Genomic DNA, 17,765 nt, shown 5'->3' on the forward strand with positions numbered 1-17,765 from the left:
TCTTCTGCAAGCTGGATAGTTAGCTTTTTAATGTTAGCTAACTTAGCTTTAGCTATTGTAAGTTAATGAGATATCTAACGTAGCGTGTCTAAAGAATCACAATATATTATAATCTGCAGTTGCTTTGAGTACTTGACCTACCGTCATTTTGACCCAAGTAACACGGAATTAGACTTTTAACAGAAGAAATGCTAACAGTAGCTTCCAGTTTGACAAGAGAGCCCCACGCCACCGGTGTCTGGCTGATGACACCTATAATCAGCTTCCCGCATGGTTCTCTGGGAACTGTAGTCCGTGAATCTGCTCAGGCATCAGCCCGATATTTTACAAACTGTCAGTGAGTAGTCTAGAAAGTATTGGTTTGATCAAATAATATTAATACAAGAACTGTACGGTGACTAAATATGAATTTAATTAATCGGGACCGAATAAGTAGAAAGTGTAGTTAAAGCATCTGTTTTCTGGCCTGTGTCGCGACAAGGCAACTTCTGTTGCTATGCCGTAAACCAGTTTGTTCGATCTGCCAGCGAAGAGAGACATACGGCCTTAAAGCTTTTTAATTTGTAGACGATGAACGTAGGGTTATCCAAACGCACTTTCTTTTTCTAGACAGTATTATAGCTCTTCTAAAGATGATCATCGAAAATGTCGAAGCCTTGAAATCATGGCTGGCAAAACTCTTGGAGCCAATGTGAGTCGTGAGTTGACGTGACATTTAGCTTGTATGCTACGTAGTTACGCTAGCTAACTTAGCCAATGTGTTAGCCGGGTATCATCGGGTGCTTGCTAGACTCTGATAGCAAATTCTTCCACGAGTTAGCTCACCACCATAGCTGCTAGCTGGTTTTTCACAGCAAGTAGACATAATAATAATAATACATTTCGTGAGTTAGCGTTTAAAAGTTTAGAGTTCTGTTTATGTGGTGTGTTTGTTGCTTTGTAATATTATGGTTATTGAGAACAGAAGTGATCCACGATAAGTAACGTGACTTAATATTAGCTCCGTAGCAATTCATTAATCTGCAACAGATAATGTGATGTTGCGTGCCGTCATTTTTAATTTCGGTAGTAATAATTAGGCCAATCTGAATCACACTACAGAGTTATAGACATGTTTGAAATATAGGTTTGCACTGTTTGCGCTTTATCTTTCCTTTTTATAACACACACTCTTCTACTTTGTCATTCTGTTTCAAACTAAAGTTGCCTTTGCAGCAAACTACAAGAGGCCACGCATGTTACTAAGAAGCGTTTATGGATGGGTTGGATTTGAATATGTAATTTACAGGAGCTGAAGAGTAGGGAAATTGTACATTGTTTGGCTGTTGCAGTCAAATACGTAGTCAGTTTCTGCCTCAAGTATTGACACACTTATCCCCCTGGGAAAATAGGACATTTCTGCTGCATATGGATCCTAAGTGAATGTTTATATAATGACCTTGTTAATTTTGCCAGAAGTGTTGTAAATGTCCCGTTGACATAGTTCTAACTTATTCCTGGCTATATGATTTTTGGATGCATGGAGTGTTGGACACCATGGGAAGTATTTGTTAAATGACCCACTTTGACCGACTCCATATCTTTCCAACTTCCTTATAGCCTCTACTTCACTCTGCCTTCTCACCAGTGCTGTAATAACGCTTTGATCAATCCAAGTGTCATTGCGTTTGAGATATCCAAACCATTTGCGTGTACCGGTAATTTCCCATTTTGTGAGTTTCTGTCAAGTTAATTTTCAACATTTTAGTGTCACTTGCTCCTAGCGGCTGTTTAAAACAACCTTTCGAAGGGATTTTGAGAAGGTAGCAAGTTGATGTTTGTATAATGACCAGATATAATATGTATCTAATGCGCCTTGATAAATTTCTGACACACAAGGATAATTAGGAACACAATTCTGCCCCATGTGCAAGGCAGGCAACAGACTGCAACTGAGAGAAAATCCAGCGAGGCAGCGCACCAACTAGCTGCTACTTTTACTCTGGTGGGGTGCCGACCCATCAAGGAAGAATTGCAAAAAAAAAAAGAATAATCTTTTATCAAGATTGTATAAATTCTATTTAATTTTCTTCTCCTCTTATTCTGACATTAGTTTAATAAAAACATGAGCATTTTTGTATTGATACATTCTAATAGCTGAAATTCCAAATGCTCTTATATGTTTTACATGTATAGAATTACACATTATATAATCTCCTTCTGGAATCATTAGAAGTATTCTGATTCTGATTTTGATTGACAGATGTGACGCCGATCCCTCTGCATTAGCCAACTATGTCGTTGCTCTTGTGAAGAAGGACAAACCAGAGAAAGAGCTGAAATTACTTTGTGCTGATCAGCTTGATGTCTTTCTACAAAAAGGTATGATCTCCACGCAAAGTCTATGTGCAAGTTGGAGTGAGAACAACACGCTTTTTGTTGGATATTTTAACTGGGGAACGCATAAAGAAATGTGTTCCCCAGTTCATGAAATAAACAAGGAAACATTATTGGTGTTGCTCCATTCATACATGCGTAAACAAATAGTTCTGAAATCTCTTGGAATCAGAGCTTTTTGACATTATGGAGGTTGTACAGTGAACCAAGGATTTACAAATGGTTTAAGGGGGTCAGTTTAAGAAAATAGCTTTATGTACACCTGAAACCAGAAACCAAAACATTTTTAATGGAAGGCTGTTGATTCGAGAGCATTGGAGTTAATTATAAACCAGATTCAGTGTGCTGCTATATTTTCATCATGTTTTTTCCATTTGCATGATGTCTGTTGTAGTGTGATTCTTAAGGAAAGCATAGTTCATTTATTAGAGACAGTTTGCTCTTTGAAAAAGTGCACTTTGTGAATAGATTTCGTCTCTTGCTGAATTGACTCTATATTCTTTTGTTGCAGAGACAATGGCTTTCGTTGATAAACTCTTTGAGTGTCTGATGACCAAGAACTACCTTGGAATTCCTGCTGCTGTGGAAACTCCTAAAGAGGAGGTCAAGCCTCCCATCATTAAATCTGATGTCATGGAGGTAAGATGAGTCTCTGAAGATGATTGTGTGAATTGTGTAAATCAGATCAGGTTTTAAGATGAACATAGTAAAGCATTTTGATTCTCTTACTACATGGAGCTTTGGATATAAGAATTTGATTTTTAAAAATGGTGTGTTACTGGACATTGTACTGTTTACGTTATCTTGACTTGAAGCCATTCAGTCAGAAGGGGAAGCATTTTTTCTGTGTCTAAATCTTCACAGATTTCTTTTCATCTAAAGGCCGAAACTCCAGAGGAGAAAGAAAACAGGCGGAGGAGAAGCCCCTTGAGGAACCGCCCCGAATTTAACGAGTCCAGGTAAGTTTTCCTTCACTTAATGACCAAGCAGGAGGTATGAGCGGACTTAAAGCATATAGAACTTAATACCTTAACTCCACAAGGGTCCCCCCTGAAAGTAGTAAGGCTGGGGAAGTTTAATTTTTGTGGTCTGGTGGTCCTGAGCAGGCCTCTAGCAGGTTCATGGGGTGAGCCTTAAAACAATTCCCATTGTAACTACCTTTAAAAAAAGAAAGAAGAAAAAAAAACTTTAGAAATTCTTCCAAAAGTCTGCAGGGATGGACATTTTCTGCAAATCCTTAGTTCTGCAAAGTAGGACAATGCAGGAACATGATTGATTTAGAGTCTGGGTCTCTCTTTAGTGCAATCAATATAAACAGATGAAGATAAAGAACCTCTGTATGTGTGATGATGGAACAGAGGCCACACACACACAGCCGCTAGCCTCTCTTCCCTGCTCTTCTCCCCCACTTTTACAGAGTATATATATTCCCGAAAGTTGAAATGCAAATTTGATTATGTTACTCAGACAAATGTGGAGGTAACTGAGACAAACTTGGAGCTTTTCCAGTTTTAATTATTTTACAATATTACTAAAGTTTTAGTCTCTCAAATTAACAAATTCATGCAAGATGTTTTTGCAGCCATAATTACATGAATAATTAACACGATTGATAAAACACCTCTTAAAAAATCTGTTCGATTCCGCTCGACAAGATTCGAGATAGTAACTCAAATATATTCGATTTTAACTCGTCAACCACACAGGAGCCGCGATGACAGGAGGCGAGATGATCGCAAGCGCCGTGACTTTGATCGGTACGGGAAAAGCGGTGGCGACTCCCACCGTGAGCGCGAGCGCCACGATCGGCGCAGGGGCAGCCCTCGCGGGAGGAGCTACAGCCGCAGCAGGAGCAGGAGCGGCAGCCGGGGAAAGAGCAGGGATGGGGAGCACAGAGGAGGCAGAGGTAAGAAAGACGACCACACCTCCCCTAAACGCAGCCAATAACAACAGCACAGGGGAGCGGACCCTGGAGTGCAGAAGCTGCTGTCGGCACAGAACTGTGCTTTAGTGATGCGGGATCGCTGCAGGAAACATCCTGGGTGTTCTGCTGGGAGCAGTTCTGCATGTGGCTGCTGGTGCCATTCTGGTGCATTGTGGGTTTAGTGTTTCTGGGAGTTGCTGAGGAGGAGCGATGTGGACAGCTTTTGAATCGTATGGCTGGGGACACAGCAACACAGGCTGGTGCTGGCCTAACCATTCTCAAGGTTCATCTACAAGTTTGACTGAAATATGTGTATAATCTAATAATGTCATTACGATTTCTGCTGATGCACTACTGTAATATTTACTTGTGTTCGTTTATTTTTGCCTAATTTCTCACTCTCTTTACAGACTTCAAGTCAAAGTTTGAGTTGGAGAGGAAGGACGCCGACTGCTACAACTCTTCCATCACGTCCGGGTCCCAGCAGCAGCACCCGCAACCCCTCCTGCCAACTCCTCCGCACCCCTTTTCTTCATCATCTTCGTCTAATGCGAGCGCCGGAGTTGGTGGCGTTCCCATAGCAACGCTGGCTCACCTGCCTGATGGCGTTGCAGACGGCTTTTCCGGCTACTATGGCACCCAGAGGCAAGACGGCGTTAGAAAGCCCTTCAGCAACAAGGTCTCGTCCCTGAAGCAGCGTTGCAGGGATTATGACGGTAGGAGCACAGCGAACCATCTGTTCCTCTTTTCTGTCGTTTTGTTCCACCTTTTTTAGTTCTCCCTCTGTGCGTATTGATGCTGCGAGTAACGTCCACTGCATGACATGGTCATTGTAAAGTAAGATCTGGCTGTTGTGGAAATGCTGCCGTTACTTTCCCACGAGGATTATTGATTGCTTTGTATAGTCGCATCGCTAATGACCAGTGTTTAGCTCTCTGTCTCTCCTCCCGAGACACGAGGGACTTAAATGTAGACACTGTCCCTGAAGCACACTGCCAACTGTCACGGCGCTCAAGCACAGCCACAAGAGACGCAGGTCCTTAATGAGACTGAGGGGTAAATGCGTGCTCTGTAGGCCTTGCGTCCATCTTTAGGACTTGTTCCTTTTCTCTTTGTGTTGCTATTCTTTTCGTACATACTTCTCTGTTATTAGGCTCCTTAGATTGCAGTAGTTCAGAGATACACGATGAGTACTTTTATATAAGAAGTATTGGTGAGAGAATGTTTGTTTTTCATTTTTTTTATGTATACATATATAATTATATTTTCATTTCATTCAAAATGTTTTCTCTCACAGAAAAAGGGTTTTGTGTCCGTGGAGACCTTTGTCCATTCGACCATGGCAACGACCCTCTAATTGTTGATGATGTCAATCTACCGAGTATAATTCCCTTCCCACCCCCACCTGTTATGCCCCCCACCGCCCTGCCCATGCCCCCGATCAATGAGCTACCCCCGCTCCTTAGAATGCCTTCAGTGCCACCCTATGGACAACCGCCACCTCCAGGCGTCTTCCCCATGACTGGTGAGTGGTGCCGCTGTACTGGTGCACAAGACCGAAACTTTAAGAACCACATGTGTTGTTCTTTTTGATATTTGGAGCAACAAATGCTAGTTTGAACCACGACACGCGTCTTTTCCTTCCATACCTGGCAATCTGCTCCACTGAAAGTTATTTGAAAATTAATATTTCCTTTCTCTTATGTTGTGTTTTATGACCTAAGTGATGTGTCACAGATGAGACTTCATATTCATGATTGTCTGTCTCAGATTGGCCATCAGCCAACCTTAAAGATGGAACGTTTCAAGCAGGAAAGACAGTTCATTTATGATCTGAGAGGTTTTCACAAATGGCGAATTGAAATGATTGCATAACTGGGTCGCCGTAAAGGTGCATCTTGTTGGATGTTCCCAGTATCTAGTATAGAAACATATCAAAGGAAGGTCAACGAGACGACTCATCCCTGGATTGTGTGCCCATGACTCATTGCAGTCCATTCAACAGCGTGGTTCTCTGGTTGGATCCAGCAGAAGAACTGCTGCATCAGAAAGAGCTTAAAGGCGATAAGAGTCACAACACAGTTCTGGCTGTTAGTGCACATGGGGGTAGGCATAGTGCGACCACAGTTCTGGCTGTTAGTGCACATGGGGGTAGGCATAGTGCGACCACAGTTCTGGCCTGTTAGTGCACATGGGGGTAGGCATAGTGTGACCACAGTTCTGGCTGTTAGTGCACATGGGGGTAGGCATAGTGCGACCACAGTTCTGGCTGTTAGTGCACATGGGGGTAGGCATAGTGCGACCACAGTTCTGGCTGTTAGTGCACATGGGGGTAGGCATAGTGCGACCACAGTTCTGGCTGTTAGTGCACATGGGGGGTAGGCATAGTGCGACCACAGTTCTGGCTGTTAGTGCACATGGGGGGTAGGCATAGTGCGACCACAGTTCTGGCTGTTAGTGCACATGGGGGGTGGGCATAGTGCGACCACAGTTCTGGCCTGTGTTCATCACTGAAAGCACCTGCGATGGCCAGCTGTAGTTCAACCATGGTTGTTTGTGTGACCCCGATTATTTCCTTCCCCTGACTTAGCATGACACTGGAAATCAAACATTGAAATGATATTGCTTCGATTTCACTGATTCTTGAAATGATCTCACTGTGGAAAAAAAAATCAGTTGAACTTTATGATAATACCTTTCACAGTTGTTGTACCTTCCCACCATATTCACTGTCATTAAAGTAAAGCAAAAATGTAATAAAAATTCAAACCAAACCTGATCGATGTGAGACAGTAGCTTGGGCTTGTGTCTCCCTCAGGACCCCGATTGATAGCAAGCAGTGGGACTGATGCCCCCAACCACCAAACGGCAGTCACTTCTTCTCCTACTGTCAGACCTCCTGTTGTGGGCCTGCCGCCTACTCTTCCTCCTCCTCCACCACCTCCTCCCTCTTTGCCTTCATCTGTGTCTCTTCGTCCCCAATATACCCAGTCTGAATGTAAGCCCTCGTCAGAATGGGACTGTGTGTTTTGGAGAAAGTCCTGTGAATCCGGCACATTTCCTGCTCTCATTATTTTCTTTTAATTATAGTAAATAACATTCATGTTGAGCCCAAGTATTGTAATGATTCAGCAACTGAAAGGGGCCTTGCTTCTTTGTGTGTGTACTTGGTCGCACTATTTTAAGAGGCGTTGAGTGTGCTGCGTTCCTCTCTTGAGGCTGCAATAACAAATGTTGATCAGAGGGTAGCGCTGTTAATTAATCTAAAGAGCAAAGTCGCTTTGAGCTGTGAACGTGGGCTCTGCTGTGTACTTAATGTGTTAAATGCTTCCCCCATAATTTGGCTTATAAATAATTCTGCGGCTACGGAGAAAAGCTAAATTGAATCTGAGTACCGGTAGGTTCTTAATTTAGTTGCAAACGCTGCTTTTTGACCTGAATCAAAACACAACCAGCGACCCAGTACTTATGGTCGCTGTTGCTTCTGTGTAACAGTGAACTATAATGTCTATGAACTATAAATCGTCTTGCTTGTCATATTTGTACAACTGTTATATATTTAATACTAAATATTTTAATCACTGCACAGAACTTTCTAGCAATGAAACGTTGCAGGTTGGTCACATCCACACCAAAAAAAACAACACACTTTTACACTGTTAAGAAACTGAAGCCTTGTTATTAGCCTTATTATTTATTTTGATTTATTGGTTGATTTGCATTAGTTTTGTTTGTTTACATTTTCATTTGACTTGTCCTATTACATCTGACCCTGTGTTTGTCATTCTGTTTTTACACACTAGATAATTATGATCCGGAGGGCTATAACCCAGAATCTCCTGGCCTGACCGTAGCAGGTCATAACCCTTATCGTCAGTTCATTCCCCGAGTGCAGACGCAGCGCTCCAACCTCATCGGCCTTACCTTCAGCGAAGGACAAGTCTCCAGAGGTAACGGATATTTGCCTTCTTATTGCTCACACTCTTTCCAAGTTAATCATGCGGGTGAGGTCTTGTGGGAAGGTTGGGATTTAATTGGGATATAATGCATTCTGGTTTTACAATAGGAACATTTTGGATTGTTAATATAAGCATTTATTTGCAAATAATTAAGAGAATACAAAACCCGCCTTTGTACTCATATTCATATTCAATGTTTTTCTCTTTGTTTACACGTCTCAGCTGCAAACATAGTGATCCAAACAGAGCCCGCTGCAGCCAGCAGTCCTGGAAATAACGTCTCCCGCTTTAACAACGACCAGGACAACAGGAAGAGAAGCATGGGACCCAGTCCTGCTGATGGAATCCAAGCTAAAAAGCCCTGGATGGACAAGTGTGTATTCAAAGATGTGCACATTTTGGAAAGTTTCACTCCAAAAAAGATGTAAAAGTTTTTTAAGGGAATCAAATCTTGCAAAAAAGGATCAAGTTTGTCTCTTTTTATAGTAGAAATTATTTAAATAAGCTTTTATTTTATCTGTAATACAGCTTGATCAGTGGTGTCATTGTTCCACATCTCCTCTCTTTTAGGTCGGGCTTTAACAACCAACGTAAAAGCATTTTTCCCAGGCGGTATCACTATGTTAACACAAAGTTGGAGGTGCGCAAGGTCCCACGGGAGCTGAACAACATCACCAAACTCAACGAACACTTCAGCAAGTTTGGAACCATCGTTAATATTCAGGTAAAAAATAAATAAAAAAGCAGCTTCTTTTGTTGCGCACTAAAGAATCTGGCAAAGGGTTTGAGTTTTATCTGTTGAAAGTGTAATTGTGACACATGTAAGCAAGATTTGTAGTAGATACAACAATTTGACCAATGAAGAACTTTAATTTACAAAAGCCTTTACGCTCAACGCAGCCTTGAAACAACTCGCCTAATAAAGTCATAGCATCAGAGCAAACATGTTTAATTCGCATTGTATAAATATTGCAACGTAGGCTGTTCATATATTGAACTGTCACTTGATATTTTCAGGTGTATTTTAAGTTCAGCTCTGCGTCTTGTATATATGAATAACCCGTCCACTCCAGGTGGTGTTCGGTGGTGATCCAGAGGCGGCATTGATCCAGTACACAAAGAATGAAGAGGCCAGAAGGGCGATATCCAGCATTCAGGCGGTCCTGAACAACCGATTCATTCGTGTATACTGGCACCGTGAGCCGGGCGCCAACCCTGCAGGACCCCAGCAGCATGACCAGAGTTCACCGGGCCAAGTAGCTGGACCAGTCCCCAGCCCCTTACCACAGCACAGTAACATGCACAAGGTAAGCACCGCCCCAAGGCTTTGCTCTGTGTTTTCCTTGAATCCTGCAGTAGATTTCATTGTCCCATCTTTTCTTCCCTGCAGGGGATCAAGCAACACAATCCATCAGCCTACGTGTTGAACAAGATTGCGCCCAAACATGGCCTGTCAACAGTGTCTGGGACGCCAGCTGCAACCAAACCGGACAGCTTGGCCCCAAACGCAGACAACCTCGCAGTGCGTTTGCATTTCACGCTACTTTACTTTTGCCTTAATCTTTCTCACAGACGTAGAATTACAGCCTTGATGGTAAACTCAGCAGAGAAAAGAAGGGCGTTCGGTTCTGTGCCACGCTAGGCTGTGCAGTTTCACTCCCTAATGAATGATTAGATTTACATTTCACCAAGTTCACTAGATGATACCAACGTGCTGATATTATGCAGCTTTTATATAGTGATTATCTTAGTGAAGTGTAATATCATTAGACTCTAAATACCACTGAGGCTGATTGGTGAATCATCTGTTTCCATGGTTATAAACTGGATTTCATTAGTTATGGTTAAAGTTCATTAGTTCGTCACAGGAAATGTATATAAACACCAGATTCATGAAGGTATGTCCTCTGAGGACCATCAATGTCGGTACATCTTTGGACAATATATGAATGATGCATTCTTTTTAGTGCCATTGAACCTGTCTACATTGTCTCATTGAATACCTAAATGTCATTGTGTCTCAGGTGGTACCTGCACTGACAAACTCTCAGAAGAACCCCTATTCTACAGCAGCGCTAAAGTCCTCCTCGAAGAGCCTTTGGAAAATGGGGAAAGTACTAGAAGCACAGGAAATCCTCAAGAAGAAACAGGTATGTTGCTGAATTTGCAGGCCTCTTGGATGACATTCTGTTTTAAGATTTTCCAACTGTCTCTCCAGTCAAAGTGAACACAACCTCTCTGGGAATTTTTCATGTGGCACAAACGTCCACTTGGACACACCCTTTAATCGATCAGACGTCACCCTGGTACCAACCTCACCCAAAATCCTGAAAAACGTGGGCATGACATCCAGAGTTATCGCACAATAAACAAGCCACCATGAGCGTTAACCCCTTCATCTCCATTTTCTTTACCGTCATTCGTAATGTTCAACATCAGCGAGGAGGAAGAGCAAATACTGAATTTTTGGGGCTGGAAACGGCACATATATTATCCACAAGTAGTTGCACCATTTGGTATTTTGAACACAGTGATGTCTTCCATTTTTGCCAAGATGTACACTTGGTAAACGTGTTAATTTTTTTTTAGGAGGCATTAAAACTCCAGCAGGACATGAGGAAGAAGAAGCAAGATATGCTAAAGGCACAGATTGAGTGTCAGAAGGTAACCCTGGCCTGAACAGTCTTTCCTCTTGTCGTTGCACTTTCCTTTCATGCCTTTTACTCTTTGTTCTGCGACGCCGTTTCTCTTACTATCAGGTCTTGATAAACCGCCTGGAGAAGAACCGAGGGATGAAACCCGAAGAGCGAGCCAACATCATGAAGACCCTGAAGGACCTGACAGAGAAGATCGCCCAGCTGCAGACTGAAATGAGCCCGAGCCCTACCTCCCAGGTACCCAGCGCCAAACCCCACCACAACCAGCCCAAGACAAAGACCGACGTGAGTTTGAGCCATTTTGAGCCAGGAGCAAGATGAAGCGCTTCCCTCTAGTTGCACCAAATATGCTGTTGCTGTGTCGAGTACCTGGGACAGATCTGACCGCGTCTGCTTTTCTGAACCGAGTTTGGGTATTAAATCATAGATTTGAGTTTATCATCGTCTGTTTTTAAAACTGAAACATTTAGTTTCCTCTTTGTGTTTCATTTACGGTAACAAAATGTTTTTATATCATTCTTGCGTTGTATGTCCAGGCCCACAAAGAGCTGCTGGACGCTGAGCTGGACTTTCACAAGAAGATGACCTCAGGGGAGGATACAACAGACCTCAAGAGAAAACTGGGGCAACTACAGGTGGAGGTAATGGACGAGCACAACAAGCACAATCTAAATATGCAACGTAGGCTGTTCATATATTGAACTGTCACTTGATATTTTCAGGTGTATTTTAAGTTAAGCACCACCAATATGCAAAGTCCGGTGCTTTAGGGAGTAGATCTCAACGACCATTTTCTCTAGATGTGTATAATTTGTTTTATCATAGATTAAATATGCAATATGTTCTTACTTGGAGAGTGTATTAATTAGGTATAAATTGTATAGCTGTTATCCAGCATATCTTATTGATTCTGTATCCATCTAGTTGATAAATGAAAAAGTACACCAATCTGTGGTTCTGTTTGAAAGGCTGCTCTTTAGGAAATTAAGTGAGCCATTGTTTGCGTGCTCTGATCTGCACCCAGTACTGTTAGTTCTCTCAAGACCTCAGAACTAGCACCACATCTGTTAGCATCACCCTGCCTGACATGCCCCCCCCCCCCCCCTTATCCCATTGAGTTCTAAATTAGCTTAGTTGTCAAAAATGCATAACCCTTCCCTCCATCCATCCTCGCTGAACCCTCCTCCTCCTGAACATTAAACTGCAGCCACTTAAGCAAGCCCAGAGGAACGGGCACTAACGAAGCCAAATCAGACACGGGGGTTACGCTGATGGAGCCTCGGCTCATTAAAGTTTGAGCTACTCGTGCTAAGAAATCACAGAATGACAATTAGAAAGCCAAGAAGGGGAGAAACGAATGGAAGTGAGGGCAGTTGTGAGGCGCAGTGGTTAGGAAGCGATGAGATGTCACTTTAAGAATGGAGGCGTGACAACTAATACGGAAGCGCAAGAGAGTGATGGAGGAGGGGAATGGAGTGAAGAATGTGAGCAGCGTTGAAGCTCTGAGGACAGGAACATGTGAAATCTTAACATCCAAACATTTCACAATGTTATGTTACATTTTTTGGAGTATGAAGATTCAATCTGCTTTCAACATCTACTGGTAATGACTTTGTTTTTCTTACAGCCGGGTGATGTCCACAGTCTTGTCTTTATTAATGTGCCATTAACCCTCTGGCTCTGCTGTCCTCCAGGCAACTCGGTTGGGTCTCCTCCGGCCTCCGGTGGGTCGAGGTCGGGGCCGTGGCAAGATGGCACTGGAGCCTGGCTCGGCGCACGTGGGACGCGGGAGGGGCCGAATCCGGGACCTGATGTCTCGCGGCGGCGCCGTGAACCGCATGGTGGTTGACCACAGGCCCAGAGCCCTGGCGATTTTAGGGGTCACTCAGGCGGAGAAGGCGGAGCTGATGCCACACTTTGTGGTGAGCGTAGTGTTAATGTTCCAGATTAAATCTGAAACAGGAGTTGCACTTTGATTGCAGAGAAATCACGCTGGTCTTTTTCATTTCTTTTCAATCCCAGAAATTTGGTGAGATTGAGGATGTCCGTGATCAAGACGCCAACAGTGTCGTCATGACCTTTAAGACGCGAAGCGAAGCAGAGAATGTAAGTCACATGACTCTCAGTCGAAACCAGTCTGGCCAGTTTAGTATTACTAATCCTTCAAATGTGTTTTTTAACTTGGTTATCTTTATTTGATTTTCCAGGCAGCTAACCAGGGAGCTAAATTTAAAGGCCGCGTATTGCAGATCGGCTGGTACAAGCCCAAGACGACCTCGGTTACAGCCGAGCCGCAGGAGGAAGACTCTAAAGATGAAGGCAACACGGTACAACACATCACGCTGGCGGGCTTGGAGGCTTCCCCTGCAGCATTAGCAGCATTAATCCAGCCAAGAATCAGGAAAGGAAAGTTGTCCTACTGAACAACTTGAAATCCTAAGTGGAGAAACTTTTGGAAGTTGGTGAATTCACAGATTTTACTTGTGCATTTCTTTTCAGTGCTGCTAAATGTTTTACTGCGGCTCCCAATGGACAATCGGGCCAAGCCTCTCAGTACTAAGAGCATCTTGGTCTTTTGAGTAAAACTGCATTAGCGTCAGGTGAACTTCTCTTGCAGTAATTTCCTGTTTTAGAAGTTGCACTCTTGAGAGAAGTTTTACAAACTAAACGCTTGTCTCATCTAACACTTTAAGAAGAGCTGCACTTTAACTGTAAAGATTTACATCTGGGGCTGAACGTTATGTTGTTTCAGCATCCAGTGTTTTCTTAAACACATCCAAACGATTCATCATTGAGAAATGGCGCTACCAGGTCTGGATCTCAGGCTACAGAGAGAAACAAAAGTTACTGACAAAGACATTTGGCTAGTATGGAAAAGGTCACATTGTGAGTTTTTCTGTCACTCATTCGTCGCACGTGCTTCTCATCCAGGACGGATGGAGCAAAATCTTCCCCTCGTTTTTTGACAGGAAGATTGAAGCTGAGTTATGAGGAAGCCGTGGAAGTTACTAGTTGATGCTTTTATCTCACATGAACGTTGTATCTAGAGAGGATTCATGATACATACTGCTGCACACTGATCTATACGAGGTCATTTCCTGTCTGAACGTGTAAACAAGTCCGTGGCACATTGTTACGAACAATGACGTCACCTCACCAGACATTTGTGTTTGTCCCCGTTCAAACAGAAAGAAGCTAGCTCCTATTTGCCCGGCGAGGACGAGGAAGAGGACGACGATGAAGACGACGAGTACGAGAGCCGATCTTGGAGGCGGTGAAGCCGTTGCAGTTCGTCGCCGGCCTGCTCTTCAAAAGAATCGATTATATTTCTTTCCTTTCCAGTATTTTCTAACAAAGCAATTTTAGACTCTAATTGAACAGGAACGTGTCTTTATTGTACATTTGAAGAAAGTTCGAGGGCCTGCGCTTTCTGTAACCCTCGGTAAACGATTATTTAAATCCTCTCACTTTTGCGGAGAAAGATAAATGTTCAGTTTTTTCTTATAGATAGACAAACCTCTGTAAATCTAGTTGTGCTTACCAGATGACAAATATCAGTAATGCACAGCGCTTTGTGTCTACTGTGAATAGGTATTTTATACATTCTGTATTTAAGCTCTTTTCTCGACACTTTTTTTAAAACTCTCCTCCTCCGGCGAGGGACAGCCATTCCTTCACCCATCCGACATTATCTGTCAGGGCCAGAGATATTTATTTATTGCCTCACTGTGCAGCACCGATATCAGCACGGTTTCCCCCCCCATTTCGCTAGGCTAACATTTGTCAAAGGGTCGGGTTATTTTTGACAGCGGCTGTTTGTCGTGGCATGAATTTGCATTAATTTGTGTGCCTAAATAAATTAAGCCCCGCCCCCCCTGCAGGCCCTGCTACACCCTGACGATGTTAAGAACCAATACAGGAACGGAAGGAGACCAGTGCATTAGAAAAAACTAAACTTCGTTTACAGATTTCTTGTGTTCATGCACATCAGATACAGTCAGGATATATTGGATGCCCCCCCCCCCCGTCTCCCCCACGCATCACCACCATCCCACCCCGGTGGCACTTTTTAAATGTCAAGCACCGGAGTCTTTAATCTTGAATTCTGTCTCCTGGTCATTTAAAAGTTCAGACAGGACAAGCATCAGATCCCGCTTCCCAAACTTAAGATCCGTAGACATGCGTCTGGATGAATGTTGATTTTAATAGAAAGACACACACTTTTGTTTTTATATATATATTTTTTTTCCTTACACAATTGGTGAATTGGCTGAACTTTTATGAGCTTCTGTGATTTACTTTTGTACATTTTGTATAGAGGATATAACTGTAGTTTCTGGAGTTTCTTTTTTTCCTGTAGTTTTAAATGAGTGAAGATGGTTGTGTCAGACAGGCAATGCCGAGAGCGCGTCGCGTCTCTGCTTAGTCAAAGGAATCTCGTATCTGTGTTCAACCTGTCCATTTTGTTATGCCACTAAATTTTGTCATCCAAATGGCACATTTCGTGCGCTGGGAGTCGAGCACCAGGAAATGCTGTTCGTTCATTCGTTCATCTGAATTTATTCATTCAGAATGTGCTTTGAAGCTCGGTGTGCCGTCGCTCATGACAAAATCCTATTTTGTGTTTTGTCTTTGTCAAATACTGTATCCTCAGGGTGGGAGGAAAGACATTCAGGAAATTCCACAAAGAAATGTGCTTAATGCAAGAAAATGTTTTATTTTGACTTTTGTCGCTTCGGTGAAACGATTCCTATTCTTAGATGCAGCCTGACGACGTGTCTTTTGACGTATGCTTCTCATAAATCGACTAAGCCGATCGTTCCCACGAACAAATCAGACCGAGGCACCGAAACAAGAGAGATTTAGTCAAAGGTTAGCGGGAGCGTTACACTAGCATGTGTGCGGAACTGTTTGAAACGCTGTGTGGTTTCCTTCCACCTGCAATTGGTTGCACCCTGTTGACTCCAAAGTCTCCTGACGGTGACCTCATTGCCCCAATAATTTTGATAATTTGACATCGCTGCCAAACAGCAAGAGGTTCAGGTGCGAGATGGAAGCCAAACATTTTCCCTTTGGCACTATGTACAAACCTAAACTGGCAGGGTTGTTGCTCCTTCAAGTCACCGTTAAGTCTTGCCCCCTTTATTTTTTATTTTTTTTGTATGATAACCTGTATGCTAACATCACAACCGTAAAAACCAATATGTAAAATGTTGATTGAAAAATAGTTTTGGATTTGTTACTGTTTATATTTGCAGGATGTGGATGTATTTTCCTCATGTATTTTGTTTGTTTAAAAAAAAAAAAAGATTTCTAGTTTACTAGCATGTTTGCTTTTGCCAATAAAGATGGAGGAATTGGGTGCTTGTAAGAAAACAAAAAAGATAAAATATAAATATTGAATTGGACCAGGGGATTTTCAATTGAAAAAAGAAAAAAAAATGAGAAGGGGGGGAAAAAAACATACCCACAAGAAGAATATTGGCATGGGAAAAATGCAAGCAAAAGCATTCCGGAAAATATTACCTGAAACTCTGGTGTGGTCTCCTTTATTCTACATGTCTGATAGAAACTGCTTCAAGTTTACTGTGAAATTAATGTAGACATTAGAAATACTCTGGAAGTTTGTGTATTTCCAGTCCACGATGTTTTTATTGGTGAAGAACCCATGAGGTGTGTCATCCTCTCAGATTAAATACAATCAGCAATACACTTCAGTTCCATAGTGATGCTAAGTGAGAGATGATTCAGGTTAAATATAGCAAAGTGTTAACATGAAGTCAAAAACCCGACCAAATGGGATGAGAAGCCACTGGTGTACTACCTCAGATAGTTCTGGTACTAATCTCAAGTTAAAAGAGAAGCCATGCTCACATTGATCACTTGGTGAAACTGAAGTTCCCAATATCACAGCTGGCCATCTTAGTTATGATAAGCCCTTATGATATGGCCCTTCCAATTACCAGACCCAAACAAATCACAGCCCAATGAGGGGAAAAAGAACTCTGACACTTAAATGACTGAATATTGCATATTAAGATATCACTGAATAAAGCATGAGTGTCTTTAGAAGTCAAGTGAACACAAAGACTTTTCCAGTAAGAGGGGTTCAGAATTTGCTCAGAACTGTTCTTGGTAGACTGGTATTAAATAGGAAACAGAAGATTAAAAATAGATTTTAAATATAAATAGTATTAAAAAGGATTGAACCAAATACAAGAAGAATATATATTTTTAAAGTGTTTAGCACTTTATTCCAAAATGTGTTGTTTGGGGATAAAACATAAATGAATGGAGATGATTTACTTAAAAATAATAGAAATAAACGTTCTAATATAATAATAAGATATTTAATTTTCAAACTGTGTGTCTCTGAAGGGACAGGACTCAAGATTTTACTGAAATAAAATGATTCCAGCCTGGGCCATCCGGGTGGCTGTATCCAGGCCAGACGAGAAGAAGATCTCCATAAAACATGTCAGATGCCATTTTCAGAATATAAAACGCCCAGAGATGACAGGCTTGCAAACAATGAGTCCTAAATAATTAACAGCCCTGCCTGGTGACAGCTATTAAAACGGTGACGTCAGAGGGAGAAAAGGGGCTTTAAATCCAGCGGGATCTCCACGCAACATTTCCTCGCAGCTTCTCAGCAGGATTTGTTTCTACATTGACATTACTTAAAGGCTCCTCAAAAAAAAACAATTAATATTCACTCTGAGAATGAAATATCTCAACAAATATAACACTAATCTGCTTGTGTTAAATCGTGTGAATTATGCGATACATGTTCTTCAAATTTGTCTCTCTAGTTTTAAGTTGTGAGAGAAAGAAAAAAAAAAGAGGCTT

At 42.2% G+C, this 17,765-nt stretch overlaps 1 protein-coding gene across 1 annotated transcript; it reads left to right on the forward strand.

Annotated features, from left to right (window-relative positions):
- The first annotated feature begins 632 nt into the window (after positions 1–632).
- On the forward strand, positions 633–14,194 carry rbm27 (RNA binding motif protein 27). The gene is made up of 21 exons (XM_068744516.1): positions 633–691; positions 2,243–2,361; positions 2,888–3,015; positions 3,259–3,335; positions 4,083–4,282; positions 4,711–5,016; positions 5,598–5,825; positions 7,119–7,298; positions 8,104–8,250; positions 8,482–8,632; positions 8,830–8,983; positions 9,333–9,566; positions 9,650–9,781; positions 10,284–10,409; positions 10,849–10,923; positions 11,019–11,201; positions 11,453–11,557; positions 12,611–12,838; positions 12,939–13,022; positions 13,124–13,243; positions 14,105–14,194. Exons 1-21 carry the CDS (start codon positions 633–635, stop codon positions 14,192–14,194), a joined length of 3,126 nt encoding a protein of 1,041 aa, XP_068600617.1.
- The last annotated feature ends 3,571 nt before the right edge of the window (positions 14,195–17,765 follow it).

The sequence above is a fragment of the Brachionichthys hirsutus genome, chromosome 10, assembly GCF_040956055.1.
Source record: "Brachionichthys hirsutus isolate HB-005 chromosome 10, CSIRO-AGI_Bhir_v1, whole genome shotgun sequence".
NCBI lineage: Eukaryota > Metazoa > Chordata > Actinopteri > Lophiiformes > Brachionichthyidae > Brachionichthys > Brachionichthys hirsutus.